At 34.5% G+C, this 20317-nt stretch overlaps 1 protein-coding gene across 3 annotated transcripts in view; it reads left to right on the top strand.

Moving 5' to 3' along the window:
* Positions 1–20317, top strand: part of KIF14 (kinesin family member 14) — an 82604-nt gene that overhangs the window by 33947 nt on the left and 28340 nt on the right. For all 3 annotated transcript variants that reach the window (XM_077157345.1, XM_077157346.1, XM_077157347.1), the window contains exons 15-19: positions 13088–13190; positions 14037–14197; positions 16188–16335; positions 16838–16990; positions 18861–18987. In XM_077157345.1, the coding sequence (XP_077013460.1) occupies positions 13088–13190; positions 14037–14197; positions 16188–16335; positions 16838–16990; positions 18861–18987 (692 nt within the window). The remainder of the gene's footprint in view (positions 1–13087; positions 13191–14036; positions 14198–16187; positions 16336–16837; positions 16991–18860; positions 18988–20317) is intronic.

The raw sequence follows: 20317 nt of genomic DNA, 5'->3' as shown, positions 1-20317 counted from the left end.
TATATTTTCTTTATCCACTCATCTAGATGGTGATGAACACATGGGTTGCTTCCATCTTCTGGCTATTGTGAATAATACAGCTATGAATATCGGTGTGAAGATACCTGTTTGGGTTCCTGCTTTCAGTTCTTTTAGATCTATACCTAGAAGTGAGATTGCCAGTCATGGTAATTCTGAGAAATTAACTTTCTGAGGAATTGCCAAACTATTTTTCTAAGTGGCTGCATCATTTAACATTTCTCCCAACAATGAATGAGTGTTCCTGTTTCTCTACATCCTCTTTAATACTTGTTATTTTCCATTTTTTTAAACAGTAGGTATGGGTTTGAAGTGGTATCTCATTGTGGGTTTAATTCTTGTGGGTATGAAGTGGTATCTCATTGTGGGTTTGATTTGCATTTCTCTAATGGCTGATGATGCTGATCACCTTTTGATGAATTTATAGGTCATTTGTATATCTTCTTCGGAAAAATTTCTATCAACTCTTTTTCCCATTAAAAAATTTTTTTTTATTAATTAAAAAAATTAGCAACAATAAAAATATTAACATATCATTCCATTCTACATATACAATCAGCAATTCTCAATATCATCACATAGTTGCATATTCATCATTTCTTAGAACATTTGCATTGATTTAGAAAAAGAAATAAAAAGACAACAGAAAAAGAAATAAAACGATAACAGAAAAAAAAAGATTATACATACCATACCCCTTACCCCTCGCTTTCATTTATCACTTAGCATTTCAAACTAAATTTATTTTAACATTTGTTCCCCCTATTATTTATTTTTATTCCATATGTTCTACTCGTCTGTTGATATGGTAGATAAAAGGAGCATCAGACACAAGGTTTTCACAATCACAGAGTCACATTGTGAAAGCTATATCATTGTTCAATCATCATCAAGAAACATGGCTACTGGAGCACAGCTCTACATTTTCAGGCAGTTCCCTCCAGCCTCTCCACTACATCTTGAACAACAAGGTGATATCTACTTAATGCATAAGAATAACCTCCAGGGTTTTTCCCCTTTTTAACTGGGTTGTTGAGTTGTAGGATTTCTTTATATATTCTGGATATTAAACTCTAATTGGAAATGTGATTTCCAAATATTTTCTCCCATTCTCTAGATTGTCTTTTTTTTTTTAAATACCAAAAAACAGCAAATAAATGCAAGCATTCTTAACTTTTGGTCATTCCATTCTACATATATAATCAGTAATTCACAATATCATCATGTAGTTGTATATTCATCATCATGCTCATTTCTTGGTACATCTGCATCTATTCAGAAAAAGAAATAAAAAGAAAACAAAAAAATTCATGCATACCATACCCTCAACCCCTCCCCCTGACCGATCACCAGCATTTCAATCTAAATTTGTTTTAACATTGGTTCCCCTAATTATTCATCTTTATTCCATATGTTTTACTCGTCTGCTGATAAGGTAGATAAAAGGAGTATCAGATCCAAGGTTTTCACAACCACACACACAGTCACATTGTGAAAGCTATATCTTTATACAGTCATCTTCAAGAAACATGGCTACTGGAACACAGCTCTACATTTTCAGGCAGTTCCCTCCAACCTCTCTATTATGCCTTAATTAAAAAGGTGATATCTATTTAATGCGTAAGAATAACCTCTGGCATACCTCTCGACTCTGGAATCTTCCCCCTTTGGTCGAGAAGGTGTTCTCAATCCCCTTAGGCTGAGCCATAGCTCATTCTAGGGGTTTTCTCAATCCCTTGATGCTGAGTCTCAGCTCATTCCAGGATTTCTGTCCCATGTTGCCAGGAGGGTCTACACCCCTGGGAGTCATGTTCCACGTAGACAGGGGGAGGGTGGTGAGTTTGCTTGTTGTGTTGGCTGGAGAGAGAGGCCACATCTGAGCAATGAAAGAGGTTCTCTTGGGGGTGACTGTTTGGCCTAACTTTAAGTAGGCTTGACCTATCCTTTGTGGGGTTAAGTTTCATATGAACAAACCCCAAGATTGGGGGCTCAGCCTATTGCTTTGGTTGTCTGCACTGCTTGTGAGAATATCAAGAATTCAACTTGGGGAAGTTGAATTTCCCCCTTTCTCACCATTCCCCGAAGGAGACTTTTCAAATACTTTTCTATTCACTGTTCAAATCACTCTGGACAATCCAACAAAATCATGCCCTTCTCAAGGTTTCATGTACGTATGGTGTTCAATTAAGCTGTCTACATAAGTTATATTAGGAAATGCAGTAGTCAAAATATACATTTTGTACCAAATAAACATTTTTTGCTTTAATCTCACACATAAATTAAAATTTTAAAATATTAGTTACCATCTATTTTCAGCATCCTACAGTAAGGACATTCCTTTGTTCTTTCTCATGCAAAAAAATTTTTTAAATTTGTACATTTAGTCACTATCATTATACACTCTAGGCATTCCTAGGTTATACCATCTCAGTCTTTATTGTCTATCTTTCCTTCTGATTTCATTTGTGCCCCTAGCCCTCCTTCCTCTATCATTCTCACATTCAGCTTCATTCAATGTTTTAACATAATTGTATTACAGCTAGGTAGTATTGTGCTATCCATTTCTGAATTTTGACATTCAGTCCTGTTGCACAATCCATATCCTTCAGCTCCAATTGCCCAATGTCTTACCCTATTTCTATCTCCTGATGGTCTCTATTACCAATGAAATTCTCCAGGTTTATTCACTAATGTCAGTTCATATCAGTGAGACCATACAGTGTTTGTCCTTTGTTTCTGACTAATCTCACTCAGCATAATGTCCTTAAGGTCCATCCATGTTACATACTTCATAACTTTATTCTGTCTTACTGCTGCATAATATTCCATCGTATGTATATACCACAGTTTGTTTAGCCACTCGTCTGTTGATGGACATTTTGGCTGTTTCCATCTCTTGGCAATTGTAAATAATGCTGCTATAAACATTGGTGTGCAAATGTCTGGTTGTGTCCTTGCCCTCATGTCCTCTGAGTAGATGCCTAGCAATTGTATTGCCGGGTCATATGGCAATTCTGTACTTAAATTCCCGAGGAACTGCCAAATTGCCTTACACAGCAGTTTTACCAGTTGACATTCCCACCAACAGTGGATAAATGTGCCTCTTTCTCCGTATCCTCTCCAGCACTTGCCATTTTCTGTTTTATTAATAATGGCCATTCTGGTGGGTGTGAGATGATATCTCATTGTGGTTTTGATTTGCATTTCTCTAATAGCCAAGGAAGTTGAGCATCTCTTCATGTGCCTTTTGGCCATTTGTATTTCCCCTCTGAGAAGTGTCTGTTCAAGTCTTTTGCCTATTTTGTAATTGGGTTGTCTGTCTTTTTGTTGTTGAGTTGAACAATCTCTTTATAATTTCTGGATACTAGACCTTTATCTGATATATCGTTTCCAATTATTGTTTCCCATTGTGTAGGCTGTCTTTTTACTTTCTTGATGAAATTCTTTGATGCGCAAAAGTGTTTAATTTTGAGGAGTTCCCATTTATTTATTTATTTCTACAGTGCTCTTCCTTTGGGTGTAAGGTCTAGGAAACCGCCTTGTATTATAAGATTTATAAGATGTTTCCCTACATTTTCTTCTAACAGTTTTATGGTTTTAGACCTAATGTTTAGGTGTTTGATCCATTTTGAGTTAATTTTTGTATAGGGTATGAGATATGGGTCCTCTTTCATTGTTTTGCATGTGGATATCCAGTTCTCTAGGTACCATTTATTGAAGAGACTATTCTGTCCTCCCAGGTGAGTTGGCTTGACTGCCTTATCAAAGATCAAATGTCCATAGATGAGAGGGTCTATATGTGAACACTCTATTCTATTCCATTGGTCATATATCTATCTTTATGCCCGTACTATGCTGTATTAGACCACTGTGGCTTCATAATACACCTTAAAGTCAGGTAGTGTGGGACCTCCGATTTCATTTTTTTCCTCAGGATACTTTTAGCTATTTGGGGCACCCTGCCCTTCCAGATAAAGTTGCTTATTGGTTTTTCTATTTCTGAAAAGTAAGTTTTTGGGATTTTAGTTGGTATTGCATTGAATCTGTAAATCAGTTTAGATAGAATTGACATCTTAACTATATTTAGTCATCCAATCCACGAACACAGTATGCCCGCCCATCTATTTAGGTCTTCTGTGATTTCTTTTAACAATTTCTTGTAGTTTTCTTTGTATAGCTCTTTTTTCTCTTTAGTTAAATTTATTCCTAAATATTTTATTCTTTTGGTTGCAATTGTAAATGGAATTTGTTTCTTGATTTCCCCCTCAGATTGTTCATTACTAGTGTATAGAAACACTACAGATTTTTGAGTGTTGATCTTGTAACCTACTACTTTACTGTACTCATTTATTAGCTCTAGCAATTTTGCTGTGGATTTTTTGGGGTTTTCGACATATAGTATCATATCGTCTGCAAACAGTGATAGTTTTACTTCTTCCTTTCCAATTTTGATGCCTTGTATTTCTTTTTCTTGTCTAATTGCTCTGGCTAGAACTTCCAACACGATGTTGAATAACAGTGGTGATAGTAGACATCCTTATCCTGTTCCTGATCTTAGGAGGAAAGTTTTCAGTTTTTCGCCATTGAGGATGATGTTAGCTGTGGATTTTTCATATATTTCCTTTATCATTTTGAGGAAGTTCCCTTCTATTCCTATCCTTTGAAGTGTTTTCAACAGGAGAGGATGTTGAATTTTGTCAAATGCCTTTCTGCATCAATTGAGTTGATCATGTAGTTTTTCTGTTTTAATTTGTTGATATGGTGTATTGCAGTAATTGATTTTCTTATGTTGAACCATCGTTGCATACCTGGGATGAATCCTACTTGATCATGATATATAATTCTTTTAATGTGTTGCTGGATTTGATTTGCTAAAATTTTGTTGAGGATTTTTGCATCTATATTCATTAGAGAGATTGGTCTGTAGTTTTTTTTTTTTTTGTAATATATTTGTCTGGCTTTGGTATGAGGGTGATGGCTTCATAGAATGAGTTAGGTAGCTTTCCCTCTTCTTCAGTTGTTTTGAAGAGTTTGAGCAGGATTGGTACTAATTCTTTCTGGAATGTTTGGTAGAATTTGCAGTGAAGTCATCTGATCCTGGACTTTTCTTTTGGGGGAGCTTCTAAATGACTGATTCTTTACTTGTGATTGGTTTGTTGAGGTCGTCTGTTTCTTCTTGAGTCAAAGTTGGTTGTTCATGCCTTTCTAGAAAGTTGTTCATTTCATCTACATTGTTGTGTTCATTAGCATAAAGTTGTTCATAGTATACTGTCATTACGTCCTTTATTTCTGTGGGGTCAGTAGTTATGTCTCTTCTTCCGTTTCTGATCTTATTTATTTACAACCTCTCTCTTCTTTGTTTTTCATCTTTCTAAGGGTCCATCAATCTTATTGATTTTCTCATAAAACCAGCTTCTGGTTTTGTTGATTTTCTCAATTGTTTTCATGTTCTCAATTTCATTTATTTCTACTGTAATCTTTGTTCTTTCTTTCCTTTACTTGCTTTGGGGTTAGTTTACTGTTCTTTCTCCAGTTCTTCCAAGTGGAAAGTTAATTCCTGTATTTTTGCCCTTTCTTCTTTTTTGATATAGGCATTTAGGGCAATAAATTTTCCTCTTAGCACTGCCTTTGCTGCATCCCATAAGTTTTGGTATGTTATGTTTTCATTTTCATTTGCCTTGAGATATTTACTGATTTCTCTTGTAATTTCTTCCTTGACCCACCGGTTGTTTAAGAGTGTGTTGTTGAGCCTCCACATATTTGTGAATTTTCTGGTGCTTTACCTATTATTGATTTCCAACTTCATTCCTTTATGACCTGAGAAAGTGTTGTGTATGATTTCAATCTTTTAAATTTGTTGAGACTTGCTTTGTGACCTAGCATATGGTCTATCTTTGAGAATGATCCATGAGCACTTGAGAAAAAGGTGTATCCTGCTGTTGTGGGGTGTAATGTTCTGTAAATGTCTGTTAAGTCTAGCTCATGTATTGTATTATTCAAATTCTCTGTTTCTTTATTGATCCTCTATCTAGATGTTCTGTCCATTGTGGAATTGAAGTCTCCAACTATTATGATAGATGTGTCTGTTTCTCTTTTCAGTGTTTGCCTCATGTATTTTGGAGCATTCTGGCTCGATGCATAAATATTAATGATTGCTGTGTCTTCTTGTTGAATTGCTCCTTTTATTAATATACAGTGTCCTTCTTTGTCTCTTTTAACTGCTTTACATTTGAAGTCTAATTTGTTGGATATTAGTTTAGCTACTCCTGCTCTTTTCTGATTGTTATTTGCGTGAAATATCCTTTCCCAACCTTTCACTTTCAACCCATGTTTATCCTTGGGTCTAAGATGTGTTTCCTGTAGACAGCATATAGATGGGTCCTGTTTTTAAATCCATTCTGCCAGTCTATGTCTTTTGATTGGGGAGTTTAATCCATTAACATTTAGTGTTATTACTGTACGGGTAGTACTTTCTTCTACCATTTTGCCTTTTGGATTTTATATGTCATATCTAATTTTCCTTCTATTTACCTTTACTGATAGTCTTCCTTTCTACACTCTTCTCCACACCACTCTCTCCTGTCTTCGTATTTGCTCTAGTGCTCCCTTTAGTATTTTTTGCAGAGCTGGTCTCTTGGTCACAAATTCTCTCAGTGTTTTTGTCTGAAAATGTTTTAATTTGTCCCTCATTTTTGAAGGACTGTTTTGCTGGATATAGAATTCTTGGTTGGCAGTTATTCTCTTTTAGTAATTTAAATATATCATCCCACTGTCTTCTCACCTCCATGGTTTGCTGCTGAGAAATCTGTACATAGTCTTATTGGACTTCACTTGTATGTGATGGATTGCTTTTTTCTTGCTGCTTTCAAGATTCTATCTTTCTCTTTGACTCCGATATTCTGATTAGTAAGGGTTTTGGAGTACGTCTATTTGGATCTGTTCTCTTTGGGGTACGCTGCACTTCTTGGATCTGTAATTCTAAGTCTTTCATAAGATTTGGAAAATTTTCAGTGATAATTTACTCCATTAGTTTTTTCCCTCCTTTTCCCATCTCTTCTCCTTCTGGGACACCCACAACATTTATATTCATGCATTTCATATTGTCATTCAATTCCCTGAGTCCCTGCTCATAATTTCCATTTTTTTTCCTCATATTTTCTTTTGCTTATCGGATTTCAGATGTTCCGCTCTTCAGTTCACTAATCCTATCTTCTGCCTCTCAAAATCTAACATTGTAGGTTTCCATTGTTTTTTAGTCTCTTCTACTGTGCCTTTCATTCCCATAAGTTCTGTGATTTGTTTTTTCAGACTTTCGATTTCTTCTTTTTGTTTGTTCCTTGCCTTCTTTATATCCTCCCTCAATTCATTGGTTTGATTTTTGATGAGGTTTTCCATGTCTGTTCGTATATTCTGAATTAATTGTTTCAACTCCTGTATCTCATTTGAATTGTTGGTTTGTTCCTTTGACTGGGCTATATATTGAATTTTCCTAGTGTGATTTGTGATTTGTCATTTTTTGCTGGCATCTAGGCATTTAGTTACCTTAATTAACTTTTTCTGGAGATTGTTTTCACTTCTTTTACCTAGGGTTTTCTTGGTGGATAAATTTGTTGTCTGTCCTTTCACATTCAGTTCAGCTTTTTCTGGAGCACTAGCTTAGGTTTTGTTTAACAGAGGAGAATTTTTCAGTTCTTATTTTCATGTTTCTTGCCCTGCCTGTATGATGCGTTTCCCCATCCACCCTTAGGAGGGTCTACTTAGGTATTATAGACCCCAGCCAGATTTTCCCAGACCAAACTGGCCTCCTATCAGGAGGAAAGAGTCACCTGTGTCAGTTTTCCCTGAGGGTGAGACCCAGCAGGTTGAAAGACTTTCCTTTGAAGTTCTCTGGACTCTGTTTTTCTTATCCTGCCCAGTATGTGGTGCTTGTCTGCCTGCAGGTCCCACCAGTGTAAGATGATGCAGTATGTTTAACTTCAGCAGACTCTCCCTGGGTTCTGCATGGGCTCGCAGCCTGTCCAGCTGGTCCAGACCGGGGTACACTGTATGTCCAGTCAGTGACGTGGCCCCAGGATCTGTTCTGTACTGTTCCTGGTTATTTAGTAACTGTTCTGGAGGATGAACTAAATCCCACACTTGCTAAGCTGCCATCTTGGCACCTCCCCTCTAGGTTGTCTTTTAACTTTTATGATGCAGTTCTTTGATGAACAAAAGTTTTAAATTTTTATGCCGTCTCTTTTATCTATTTTTTTCTTTTGTTGCTCATACTTTTGGTGTAAAGTGTAAGAAACCATTCTTATATATTTTTTCTAGGCGTTTTATAGTTTTCTCTACTTGTTTTTTCTAGGAGTTTTATGGTTTTGATTCTTACATGTAGGATTTTGATCCATTTTAAGTTAGCTTTTGTATATAGTGTAAAGTAGGAATCCACCCTCATTATTTGCGTTTGGATACCCAGTTTTCCCAGTACTCTTTGTTGAAGAGACTATTCTCTCCCCATTGAGTGAACTTGGCACCCTTGTCAAAAATCAATTGGCCATAGATGTGAGGGTTTATTTCTGAACTTTTGATTCAATTCTGTTGTTCTATGTATCTGTCCTTGTGCCAGTACCATGCTGTTTTTATTACTGAAGCTTTGTAATAAGTTTTAAAATCAGGAATTGTGTCTTCCATCTTTGTTCTTTTTCAAGGTGTTTTCAGCTATTTGGGGTCTCTTACTGTTCCATATAAATTTGATGATTGGCTTTTTTTCATTTTTTTGAATAAAACTATTTGAATTTTGACTGGGATTGTGTTGACCCTGTAAATCACTTTGGATAGAAGATAAACGATATTTACTCTTCCAATCCATGAGCATGGAATGTCCTTCTATTTATTTAAGTCTGCTTTGATTTCTTTTAGCAATGCTTCATAGTTTCCCATGTATAAGTCCTTTACATCCTTGGTTAGATTTCTTTCTAGATATGTGATCTTTTAGTTGTTACTGTAAATAAATTTTTTCTTGATTTCGTCTTCAGTTGTTCATTACTAGTATATAGAAACACTACTGATTTTGCATGTTGATCTTGTACCCGTCACTTTTGCTTAATTTGTTTATTAGCTGTAGCAGATTTGTTGTGTAATTTTCAGGAGTTTTTGTATATAGGATCATGTCATCTGCAAATTGGGAAGTTTTACTTCTTCCTTTCCAATTTGGATGCCTTTTATTATTTGTTTTACCTATTTGCTCTGGCTGGAACTTCCAGTACAATATTGAATAATATTGATGACAGTGGGCATCTTTATCCTGTTCCTGATTTTAAAGGGAACATTTTCAGATTTTCATCATTGAATATGATGTTAGCAGTGGATTTTTCACATATGCCCTTTATCATGTTGAAGAAATTTCCTTCTATTCCTAGTTTTCTGAGTGTTTTTAATATAGAGGGGTTTGGATTTTGTCACATGCCTTTTCTGTATCAAATGAGATGATCATGTGCATTTTTTCCATCATTCTATTAATTGTATTACATAAGTTGATTTTCATATGTTGAATCATGCTTGCACCCTTGAGATAAAGCCTTCTTGATTATTATGCATAATTATTTTAATGTGCTGTTTGATTTGATTTGTTAGTATTTTGTAGAGGACTTTTATATCTGTATTTATAAGGCATATTGATCTGTAGTTTTCTTTTCTTGTGGCATCTTTACATGGGTTTGGTATTGGGGTGATGGTGACCTCATAGATTGAGTTAGGAAGTGTTCACTCCTCTTCACTTGTTTGGAAGAGTTTGAGGAGGATTGGTGTTAATTCTTGGAATGTTTGCTAAAATTCACCAGTAAAGCCGTCTGGTCCTTTTTTGTTGTTGGGAGGCTTTTGATTATTGATTCAATGTCTTGTTATTGGTCTGTTGAGATCTTCTATTTCTTCTAGAGTCAATGTAGGTAATTTGTGTGTTTCTAGGAATTTGTTTCATCTAGCTTACCTAATTTGTTGGCATATGGTTGTTCATAGGATCCTCTTATAATCTGTTTTATTTCTGTGGAGTCTTAGTAATGTCCCCCACTACCTTTCATTTGTGATTTTAGTAATTTGCATGCTTTCTCTTTTTTTTCTTTGTTAGTCTAACCAAAAGTTTGCAAACTTTATTGATCTTTTCAAAGAACCAACCTTTAGTTTCATTGATTCTATCGTTTTTTTATTCTCTATTTCTTTTATCTCTATTTTAATCTTTGTTATCTCTTCCTTTCTGCTTTGAATTTAGTTTGCTCTTATTTTTCCAGATCCTCCAGTCGTGAGGTTAGGTTTCTGATTTGAGATCTTTCATCTTTTTTAACGTAAGCATTTAGAGCTGTAAACTTCCCTCTCAGCACTGCCTTTGCTGCATCATATAAGTTTTGCTATGTTGTATTTTCATTTTCATTAATTCACCTCAAGATATTTCCTAATTCTCCTTATGGTTTCTTTTTTGATCCATTTGTTATTTAAGAGTGTGTTGTTTAATATTCTCATTGGAAGCATTCTTGAAGTCTATGACTAGTAGAGCTTTTAGGTTGTAGAATATGTGTATCTTCAACCTTAGTAGAAAATTTCAAATCAAATTTTCAAGCAATAATAATCAAATTGCATTCCAAAATGATTATCAGTTTTTACTCCCGTCGGCAGTGAGGATACCCATTGCTTCACATACCTGTCAACACTTGATACTGATAACTTTTATTTATGCCAGTCTGTTGAATGTGAAATGTTATCTCATTGTGGATTCATTTTGCATTTCTTTGATTAATAATGATGCTGAGTGTCTTTTCCTTTAGCTATTCACCATTTTTGTTTGACCTTCTATGACTTGCTTGTTCATATCGTTTGTGTTTCAATTGGTTGTCTTTCTCTTAATTATATGAATTATTTATATATTCTGATTGCCAAGGCTTTTTGAGTTTTATGTGTTACAAATATCCTTTTCTCCAGGGTCTGGCTCACCTTTGGTGCTTTTTATGAATAAAAGTTCTTAATTTTATTGTAGAACGTGTCATCTGTCTTTTATTTCATGGTTATCAGTTTTTTGGGTATTGTTTAATAAATCTCTTCTGTGCTGGGATAATAGAGGAGTTCTCCTAAATTTTCTTCTAGATGTTTTCAAATTTGTGTTCACATTAAATGGTTAAGTCATCTGGAATTTTTTGTTTAGCTTGAAGTAGTGATCTAAATTCATTTTTTAACTTGTGAATAACCAGTTGTTCCAGTGTTGTGTATTGAATAGTATATTGCTGCTTCTTTTGTGACCTGTGGTGTGCATACAACAAATTTCCGAAAATATGGGGCTCTGCTTTTTTCTCTCTAATACCTCATAGCTAAAGCTAAAGTGATGAAGCTTCATAAGTCTTTCTCTCTGGTATGGCAACCTTCTTGTTCTTCAGGTCTTTATGCTCTTCTATGAATTGTTTTTATAACAGAAATAGTATAGTATTATTTACATTGGTGGCAGAGACATAGAGAGTTAAGAATCTAATAGGAGACTAGAAAGTCCCTGCTTGCCTTGTACTTTGTACTTCTTTTTTAGTACATTCATCAGTGTTTGTCTTACTCATTAGTCTGTAAACTCCATGAGGGTTGATTTCATGTTTGGCTTCACCAACTGACATGTTTCTGTCATGTGGTTGCTCAGTGAATAAAGGAACTTCAGTATCTGTCACTGTATATTAGTTGTTAGATGAATACTGCGTACCTAGTGCAGTAAAAGTAAAGAGAGAGGGGCGAGCCAGGGTGGCTCAGCAGGCAGAGTTCTCGCCTGCCATGCCGGAGACCCAGGTTCAATTCCCGGTGCCTGCCCATGCAAAAAAAAAAAAAGTAAAGAGAAGAAAATGTTCACTTCTAGCTTAAATTTTAAGGAATTGCTTCTTGGATGAGTATAGCATTTAAGTTGGACCTTGAAGGATAATGGCATTAAGGTAAAAGATTTCCTATGTTGAAGAATTTACTTAAAAGAGGGAAGCTGTTATTAAGGCACATTCAAGGTAGCATATTTGATTGAGTGCAAGGGAAAATAGTGACATATAAAGGAGATGGTATTCAATGCCAGATTGTGGCGGGAACAGATGCTGGGTTAAGAAATTTTGATGGTAGAAGAATAGATAGAAATAGGACAGGGAAGAGATTGGAGTAAGTAGGCATTTTTAAAACTTTTAGCTGGTTAAGACACTAGACTTGGGGTAGGGGTGTGCTAACTATTTTTTTGTGATACTTTTCTCTAGATGCTTTAATTCAACTATTTTCTTTAATTGAAGATCTTAGAACCTAATCAACAGCTAGAAGTTTTTGGTTAGGATTCAGCTTTTGCTGTAGTTTTCTGTTTTTCTTTATATTCAGATAATTCTAAGAAAAATTAGACTTTGGAGTTTCCTAGTCTCTGAATAGAAAGTCTCAAAGGAAGGTAGTTTTTATGGCTTATTTTCTGTGAAACACCATATGGTAGGGATCCAATTAATTAGATGACTAAGGATATAATTTTATCTCATAAATCCTCTGTATTCCCCTACTTTATGAGAGTAAAAATGTTCTTTTATTAAAACTCACATGTAAAAACAGAAACAGAAATAAAAAATAAAAACACTAAGAACCATTTCATTCATAAGTAACCACTGTTGAAAAGTTTTTTCCTTAAATTTTTTTTTTCTGTTTTGGGGAGAGGGGTTGATATTTTTTATTGTTATAATCAAAATACATATAATGGGTGGGCCACAGTGGCTCAGTAGGCAGAATTCTCGCCTGCCATGCTAGAGATCGGGGTTCGATTCCCGGTGCCTGTCCATGCAAAAAACAAACAAACAAACAAAAAAGCATATAATGAAAATTCTTCCCACCACTGGTGGATAGAGTTGCTTCATATATAGCTTAGAGGGACCAGGTTTTTTTTTTAATAAAATCTTTATAATCTAGTTGAAACTAAATAAAATAATTTTAAATTATTTTGCTACAAATTGAAATGAACCTTAAGACCAAAGGAATAACCCATGAAGAATTATTACTGTCTTTTTCTTACTGTTTAGTGTGTTCTGTAATTGTAACAATGTACTTCTTATCTTAACAGTGTTATCAAAAATTTTGATGGGACAGTGAGTATCATCCCAGTTGGAGAAGCAAAGACATATGTAAATGGAACACATATTTTGGAACCTACAGTATTGCATCATGTAGGTTGACTGGTGTTAAAATATAAGAAATTGTTTGAGCTGGGATGAGTCATTTAGTTTCCTTGAGTCACAGTTTTCACCCCTGTCAGATAAGGGAGTTGAATTAGATTAAAGACTTTTTCAGTTCTAAAATTCTCTTTCTTGTTAATCAATACCTGTCTTTCTCTGTGTAAAGACAAAAGTTATATTGCAATGAACCAGTATCCAAATTGCTAATCACTGACAATATCATTTTGTGTCTAGAAAAGACCTGGGCTTTGGCATTGGCCAGGTAGTGTTAATGCCTTGGCCCTGCCATTTGCTATCTATGTGACCTCTGGCAAGTTACTTAACCAGGGTGAAAGTATAATATCACCCAAGTCAAGACACTTTTGAGAGCATTATAAAAAGGTTTATCAGGAGAACAGGCATAAACTAGTCTGTCACAGGCAAGCTGAAACATCTAATCACCCTGTATGTTGTCTTTCTTTCTGGGGTTGTGGTGGATTAGATGAAATAATGATTCCATGTATAGCCCTTAGCACAGTGTCTGCAAATGTTAAATTCTTGATGAATGCTTGTTATTGTTATTATTACTAAGCTCTGTGCTGTTAGTTTCCTCATTCTGAAAATTATGATAATAATGTGTATCTCTTTGGGTGCAAGACATAAGTGAGAAAATTTGTATGTAAAGGCCTAATGCAAGGCTTGACATATAGAAATTATTTAATAAATGTTAGTTGGTATGATTTTTATTTTAGTCATTAATAATTACTAGACTATATTGAATTGTTGAATGTAATGATTTATCCAATGTAAATTTTTGGTTCAAACTCACCTCAAATAGTAAATTTTTGTGTGCTTTAGGGTGATCGGGTGATTCTTGGTGGAGATCATTATTTTAGATTTAATCATCCAGTAGAAGTCCAGAAAGGGAAAAAACCATCCTGTAGAGATACTCTTATAAATGAGGGCCCAAAAGACTTTGAATTTGCAAAAAATGAGTTGCTTGTGGCACAGAGATCACAGTAAGTATTGCTGTTTCTGTGGAATAGAAATTAAATGGAAAAAATCAACAAGGGAGAATTAATTGTGTTAGTTTCCAGTAGTTAACTCTTTGGGTGCTGTCTTTTTTTTCAGTGATATCTTTTTTCTTGGTGCAATAGATGCCTTATCTTAATTAATGGTCAGTCAATTTTTTTTTTTTTTTAAGGCGGGGGCAAATGTCACAAGAGAATCGGTTTTTTTTATTTATTTATTTTTACATGGGCAGGCACCAGGAATTGAACCCGGGTCCTCTGGCATGGTAGGCAAGCATTCTTGCCGCTGAGCCACCGTGGCCTGCCCTGGTCAGTCAATTTTACAGCTACCTCATAGGTGCTTTGCCTCTGTTCTTTCATTCTTTCTTTTAGTAATAGTAATAGCAATCAAATGTCATTCTCTGTCAAATTAACCAGAATATTAGTGCTGATAGTACTGCTAACTGTAAGAATGTCAATATAAAATAATGCATCCTGTCACTGCCTCATTCATTCATTGGGCAGACATTTGTTGAGCATCTATTATGTTGCCTGTCACTCTACTAGGTGCTAGAGATACAAACAAGAATAATTGAAATGTAGCTCTTAACCAGAGGACTTCATCATCTCATGTGGCTGATAGATAGACTGACATTTGTGACATAGTGCTATGACAGGGAACTCTGATAGAATCCTGCACTGTGTGGTATGGAAGCTCATGGGATGACACTTGCCCAGAATAGTGACCAGCAAAGGTTTCTAGAGGTTGAGATATCTCCTGGGAACAGAGTTCTGAGGGGACTATTAGAATTTACCCAGGAGAAAACTGGGAAAGCATATCATATTTTTCTTTCCTTCTTTCCCCCATTTGAGCTCATGCAATATTGTAGATTTCTAACTTAAGCAGTAACTTTTTAAGCAGTATCCTTGTAAAGTATAAATAAAATGCTAGCGTTGGGTCTTTGTTGGGGCTTTATCTTAAGGGATATCATTAAAGAATTTTTAAGATCAAAATCACATTTTTAGAAGGATCACCATGACCCAAGTCTGGAGAATGGGTTAGAGACAGAAGAAAGTTATACTTCAAACCCAGTTAAGGACTAGTCAAGTGAGATAATTAGCATGGGTGGGTAGGAGAAATTGAGAAATATTAAGGAGATAAAATTAACAAAGCTTGATGACCAGAGACAGTAAAGGGAGGAGAAATCAAGAATGACTAGTTATAGGCCACACTAACCCTACCAAGTCACCTTTAAAAACCTGAATCTGCTTTAGTCCTTCTTCCTTTGACATTCTTATTCTCTTTCCAGTAAATTTGGGAATGGAAACTTACATACAGTGCAATTGCTAAAGCATTAACTTTTATTGAGAAGAGAGGAATTTTTTAGCTTTCTATAATCATCGATGCTTTTCCTCCTGTGTAGAGAGGGATGACAAAGCTGATTTAATGTTTTGACTTAAAAAGGTATATCAAATTATTATAAATGATTGGAAATATCTGGCATGGACTATACTTTAACAGTCTTCATATTGTATACTTTAAAATCATTTCAGTATTTTCCTAATCTATGACCAAAAGATGAGCAGAAAGTTATTGATATATGAAATATAATTTTTGTTTTATTAGTTTGACACTAAATGCCCTTATTTTTGTGTTTTGCTGTGTCAACTGCAATATTTACTGTAACTTACTATAAAATCATATTTTTACATAATTTATTTTCCTTAAGCATTAGAAATATATCTTTCTAAATATTAGACATCTGCAATGTAATTAAATTAGATATAAACAAGCTTTCAGTGCTCTATATTTTCTGTCTTATTTCAATGGTTCTATAGCAAATAAAAATTTAACAATATCAAAAGAATATCAGAAATTAAAATTTGAAATAGAGTCACATTTTTGTTCAATAGAAACACATTAGTATGAGCAAGAACTATTATGGTAAATAAAAAATTTTTTGACAATGTACCCTGTATCTATTTTGCAAATTTACAGACTTGAAGCAGAAATAGAAGAGGCACGATTGAAAGCAAAGGAAGAAATGATGCAAGGAATTCACATTGCAAAAGAAATGGCTCAGCAAGAGCTTGCTTCTCAAAAGGCTGCATATGAAAGCAAAATAAAAGCACTGGAAACAGAACTGGTAAAGGGCAGAATTGGTTTATTCTTTCTCTGATAGTGTACCCAAGTGATGTGTTGCTAGCTGTACTTAAGTATGTCCTTGCAAGGAAAAGGGGGGTATTAAAGATTAGAAAGTGAAAGTCGCAGTGAATTTTGGCCTTTAATTGTACTTTAGGAAGCAAGTTGGTAGACAATAGTTACAGAGAAGAAAAATAGATAGAGAAGCTTCTGTTCTGTGGCCACTAGGGTCGTGGCTCTGTCCATGGTTTGCTGGTCATCTTGCATTCCTAGAAACTTCTTCTAAAGAAGTTTAGAGGAGAATACTCTATAAAGTTTGGCTAGTGATATTTATTTATAGTTACATTAGTCAATCAGAATGGGATAGAGAAGCTTTGGGGCAACTTTTCCATTAGTAAGTTGATTTTTGTGTATTGATTAAAAGGATTTTGTACCTTCTTTTTTGTACTATTTTTTTTAATGCTTTGCATTTTCCCCAAGTTATTTTTTATTATTGTTCTTTAAAGAAAGAAGCATCTCAAAGGAAGAAAATGCAGGCGTTAAGTAACCAAAAGGCTAATTACAAAATTGAAGAATTAGAAAATGCAAAGCAGCATCTTGAACAGCAAGTGTATATCAACAAAAAGCGATTAGAAATGGAGACATTGGCTACAAAACAGGTAATTTTATTCTATAGGTAGTTTGCTCATTTCTGAGGAGAGTTAGATTTTTTTTTGAAGACCTCATGGCATATTGACAGGCAATAATAGTCAAATCCAGGACTCCAAATGGGAAGGGATCTTCTTACCTGGAAGCTTATGTCCTGGGTACTGCTCAAAGATCTACTCACACATCATCACACAGTGTTTTTAAATGGGTTAGAACTTTTAATTCCAGCTAGTTCCATTCCATACTTTTCTTTTTTTATGCATCTGCACTATTCTATGGTTAGTCATGACCAATAATTTAAATAAATGAATAGTACTGAGGTGCAATCAATATGTACAAGTAAGAAAGGCATAGCTCTTATGCTGAGTCACATTCTTATGTCAAAATGAAGCATTATCTGCCTGTGGAAAGAAGAACAAGATGGGCTGTTTCCTGAGAGAAGTTTCAGTAGGGTGCCAGTGGGCTCAGTCACCTAAATTTGTCAGCTGTTTAACAGCAGAAGCATCTTTTAGGGTCAGACTCACATTAACCAACTTTGGAAGACCAAAGTATAAAACCAGAATATCAATATGTTTATGTCTTCAGTCACCTTCCTATCAACCTTTTTGGCCATTCTCTCTCTCTCTCTCTTTTTTTTTTTTTAACATTTTTTATTGTGAAATATAACTTGTATACAAAAAAGTAATAAATTTCAAAATATATTGAAACGAGAGGTTATAGAACAGATTTCAAAATTTGGTATGGGCTACAGTTCCCCAATTTTAGGTTTTTCCTTCTAGCTGCTCTGGGATACTAGAGACTAAAAGAAATATCAATATAATGAATGATTCAGCAGTCATACTTGTTTGTTAAATTCTATCTTCTCTGTTATAACTCCTCCTCCTTTGATCCTTCTCCCAATCTTTAGGGGTATATGGGCCATGCCCATTCTAACTTTTTCATGTGGGAAAGGGCTTTCAATAATATGGGATAGGGGGATGGATCTAGTTGATGTTCTTGAAGAGGCTGGCTTGCTGGGTTTCAGGACTTATCTGGCCTAAGAACCCATCTGGAGCTTGTAGGTTTCTAGAAAGTAATTATTGTGCATGAAACTTTAGTAGAATCTCAGAGTCTTACGTGTTCTCCAGGGTCAACAGGAATGGTCCTGGTTGGGGTCTGACAAATTGTGATAACTAGCAAAATCTAGCTGAAGATTGCATAGCAGTAGTCTCCAGAAAAGCCTCTTGACTCCATTTGAACTCTCTTAACTATTGATACCTTATTTTGTTACATTTCTTTTCCCTCCATTCTTTCTCTTTATATAACTGGTTCTTAAACTGTGGACCCTGGACTAGTAACACCAGCATCACCTGGGAACCATTAGAAATGCAAATTCTCAAGCTCAAACCACACTTAGTGAATCAGATACTCTGAGTGTGGGGTCCAGAATCTATTTTAGCAAGCCCTCCTGGTATTTCTGGTGAATACTGAAGTTCAGGAGCCATTGTTGTAATCTCTGCTTTGATCCCCTATATCTCAGTCTTAAGATTTAACTCTTAAATGATCAAACTAGGATTTTTTTTTGTCTTTTAGATTTAACTTTTTAATTTGGTCAATAAACAATTATTGAGTGTGGCCCTTTTTGAGCAGTTTTTTCTTTTTAAGGCTTTTTACTTCCTATTAATGAGAAGAAAAAGATTTACCCATGTCATAAAAAATTCCTAATGATTTTGTTGTGGGAAAAAATCATTTCATAAAACATTTTTAAAAAACCTTTTATGCTTAGTAAAACTTACTATAAAGTGAGGTTTAATTATGGTGTGTTACCATTATCAGTCTGGTTTTATGAATTCTCTTTGCATATTCTTATTTATGGGTTCTATATGAATGAATATAAATTAGGCTTTAGAAGACCACAGCATTCGCCATGCAAGAATTCTGGAAGCTTTAGAAACTGAGAAGCAAAAAATTGCTAAAGAAGTACAAATTCTACAGCAAAATCGGAGTAATAGGGATAAAACTTTTACAAGTAAGTCTATCATGATTTTGTTGACATTTTCTGAAAATTATTTATGTTACCCTATACCTCTATAAATGTAATTACTAAAATGTTAGAGTTAATTGCTTTTGTATATTCAAAATGTTTTCTAGATGTTGCTGACTTTTTTTGATCTAAGTAAATGTGTAGGAGTCCTTGTTTTAGATGTTCGTTTCATAAGCAGAAAAGAAAACAAAATTCCAAGAATTATTTTAATATGTACCATGTTTTAAAAATGTGGGTTCTTCTTCTAATTCTTAATCCTTATTATTATATCTAGATTGTACTTATCATTGTGTGGTTTTTCTTTTCCACTTAGACAGTTGTTTGTAAATTTCTCCATGTTTCTTTGTAGACCTCAGCATGTTTTTAATGTCACCCTTTTGAAAGGTTTTCAATATGGGAAATTTCAAACTACAAAAGTAGAGATATTTATACTATAAACCCATATATACTTATCATCCAATGTCAGCAATTATCAACACATGTTCAATTATGTTTCAGCTATTTTCAATCCTTCTACACTCCTGGACTATTTTGAAGCAAATCCCAGACATCATATCTTTTGATCTGTAAATAGTTCCCTGTGTATCTCCAAATTAGATGAGGACTCTTTTCTTTTTCTTTTTCTCTCATTCTTTTAAGCATAGTGATGATATCATCATAACACTTAAAAACATTAAAAATAACTTCCTATACTCTTCACATATCTCATCCATATTCAAATTTCCTAGGTTGTTTCATAAAAATTGTTTTACATTTGGTTTGTTTGAAAAGATAATCCATACCTATTATTTCGTAGACATGTCTCTGAAGTTTCTTTTAATCTGTATATTCTCTGTTCTTTCCTCTCTTCCTCTCATTCCTCTTATGATTTACTTGTTGAAGAAATAAAGTCATTTGTCCTGCAGAGTTTCCCAAATTCTTGATTTTGCTAGGTATAACTCTGTGGTGTTGCTTAATAGATTCCTCTGTTCCTATATTCCCTATAAAGTTTTAAATCTGCAGGCATATTAGATTTAACTTCCTTTTTTTGGCAGTTGAGTTGTATACTTTCTATAACTTCTGTTTTTAAACAACTGAAAATATCAATACTCTTTTTATCTGTTGCAAGAGACAAATAAATAAATTTTACTAGTACATCTTTTTAGTCTACTCAGTGCCTAGAACAGTTTCTTGCAAAAAAATACTTGATTTCTTTATCCATATGAATATAAATTTTATGCTTCCAAAAAAGTGTTTTTAAATGATATACTGATTATAAATCTGACTGTAGTACATGGAAAATATTTTTGATAAGATTGTAAATTAGGAAACACGG

Source organism: Tamandua tetradactyla, chromosome 4 (assembly GCF_023851605.1).
Source record: "Tamandua tetradactyla isolate mTamTet1 chromosome 4, mTamTet1.pri, whole genome shotgun sequence".
Classification (NCBI taxonomy): domain Eukaryota; kingdom Metazoa; phylum Chordata; class Mammalia; order Pilosa; family Myrmecophagidae; genus Tamandua; species Tamandua tetradactyla.
This window is presented reverse-complemented; position numbering and strand designations above follow the sequence as displayed.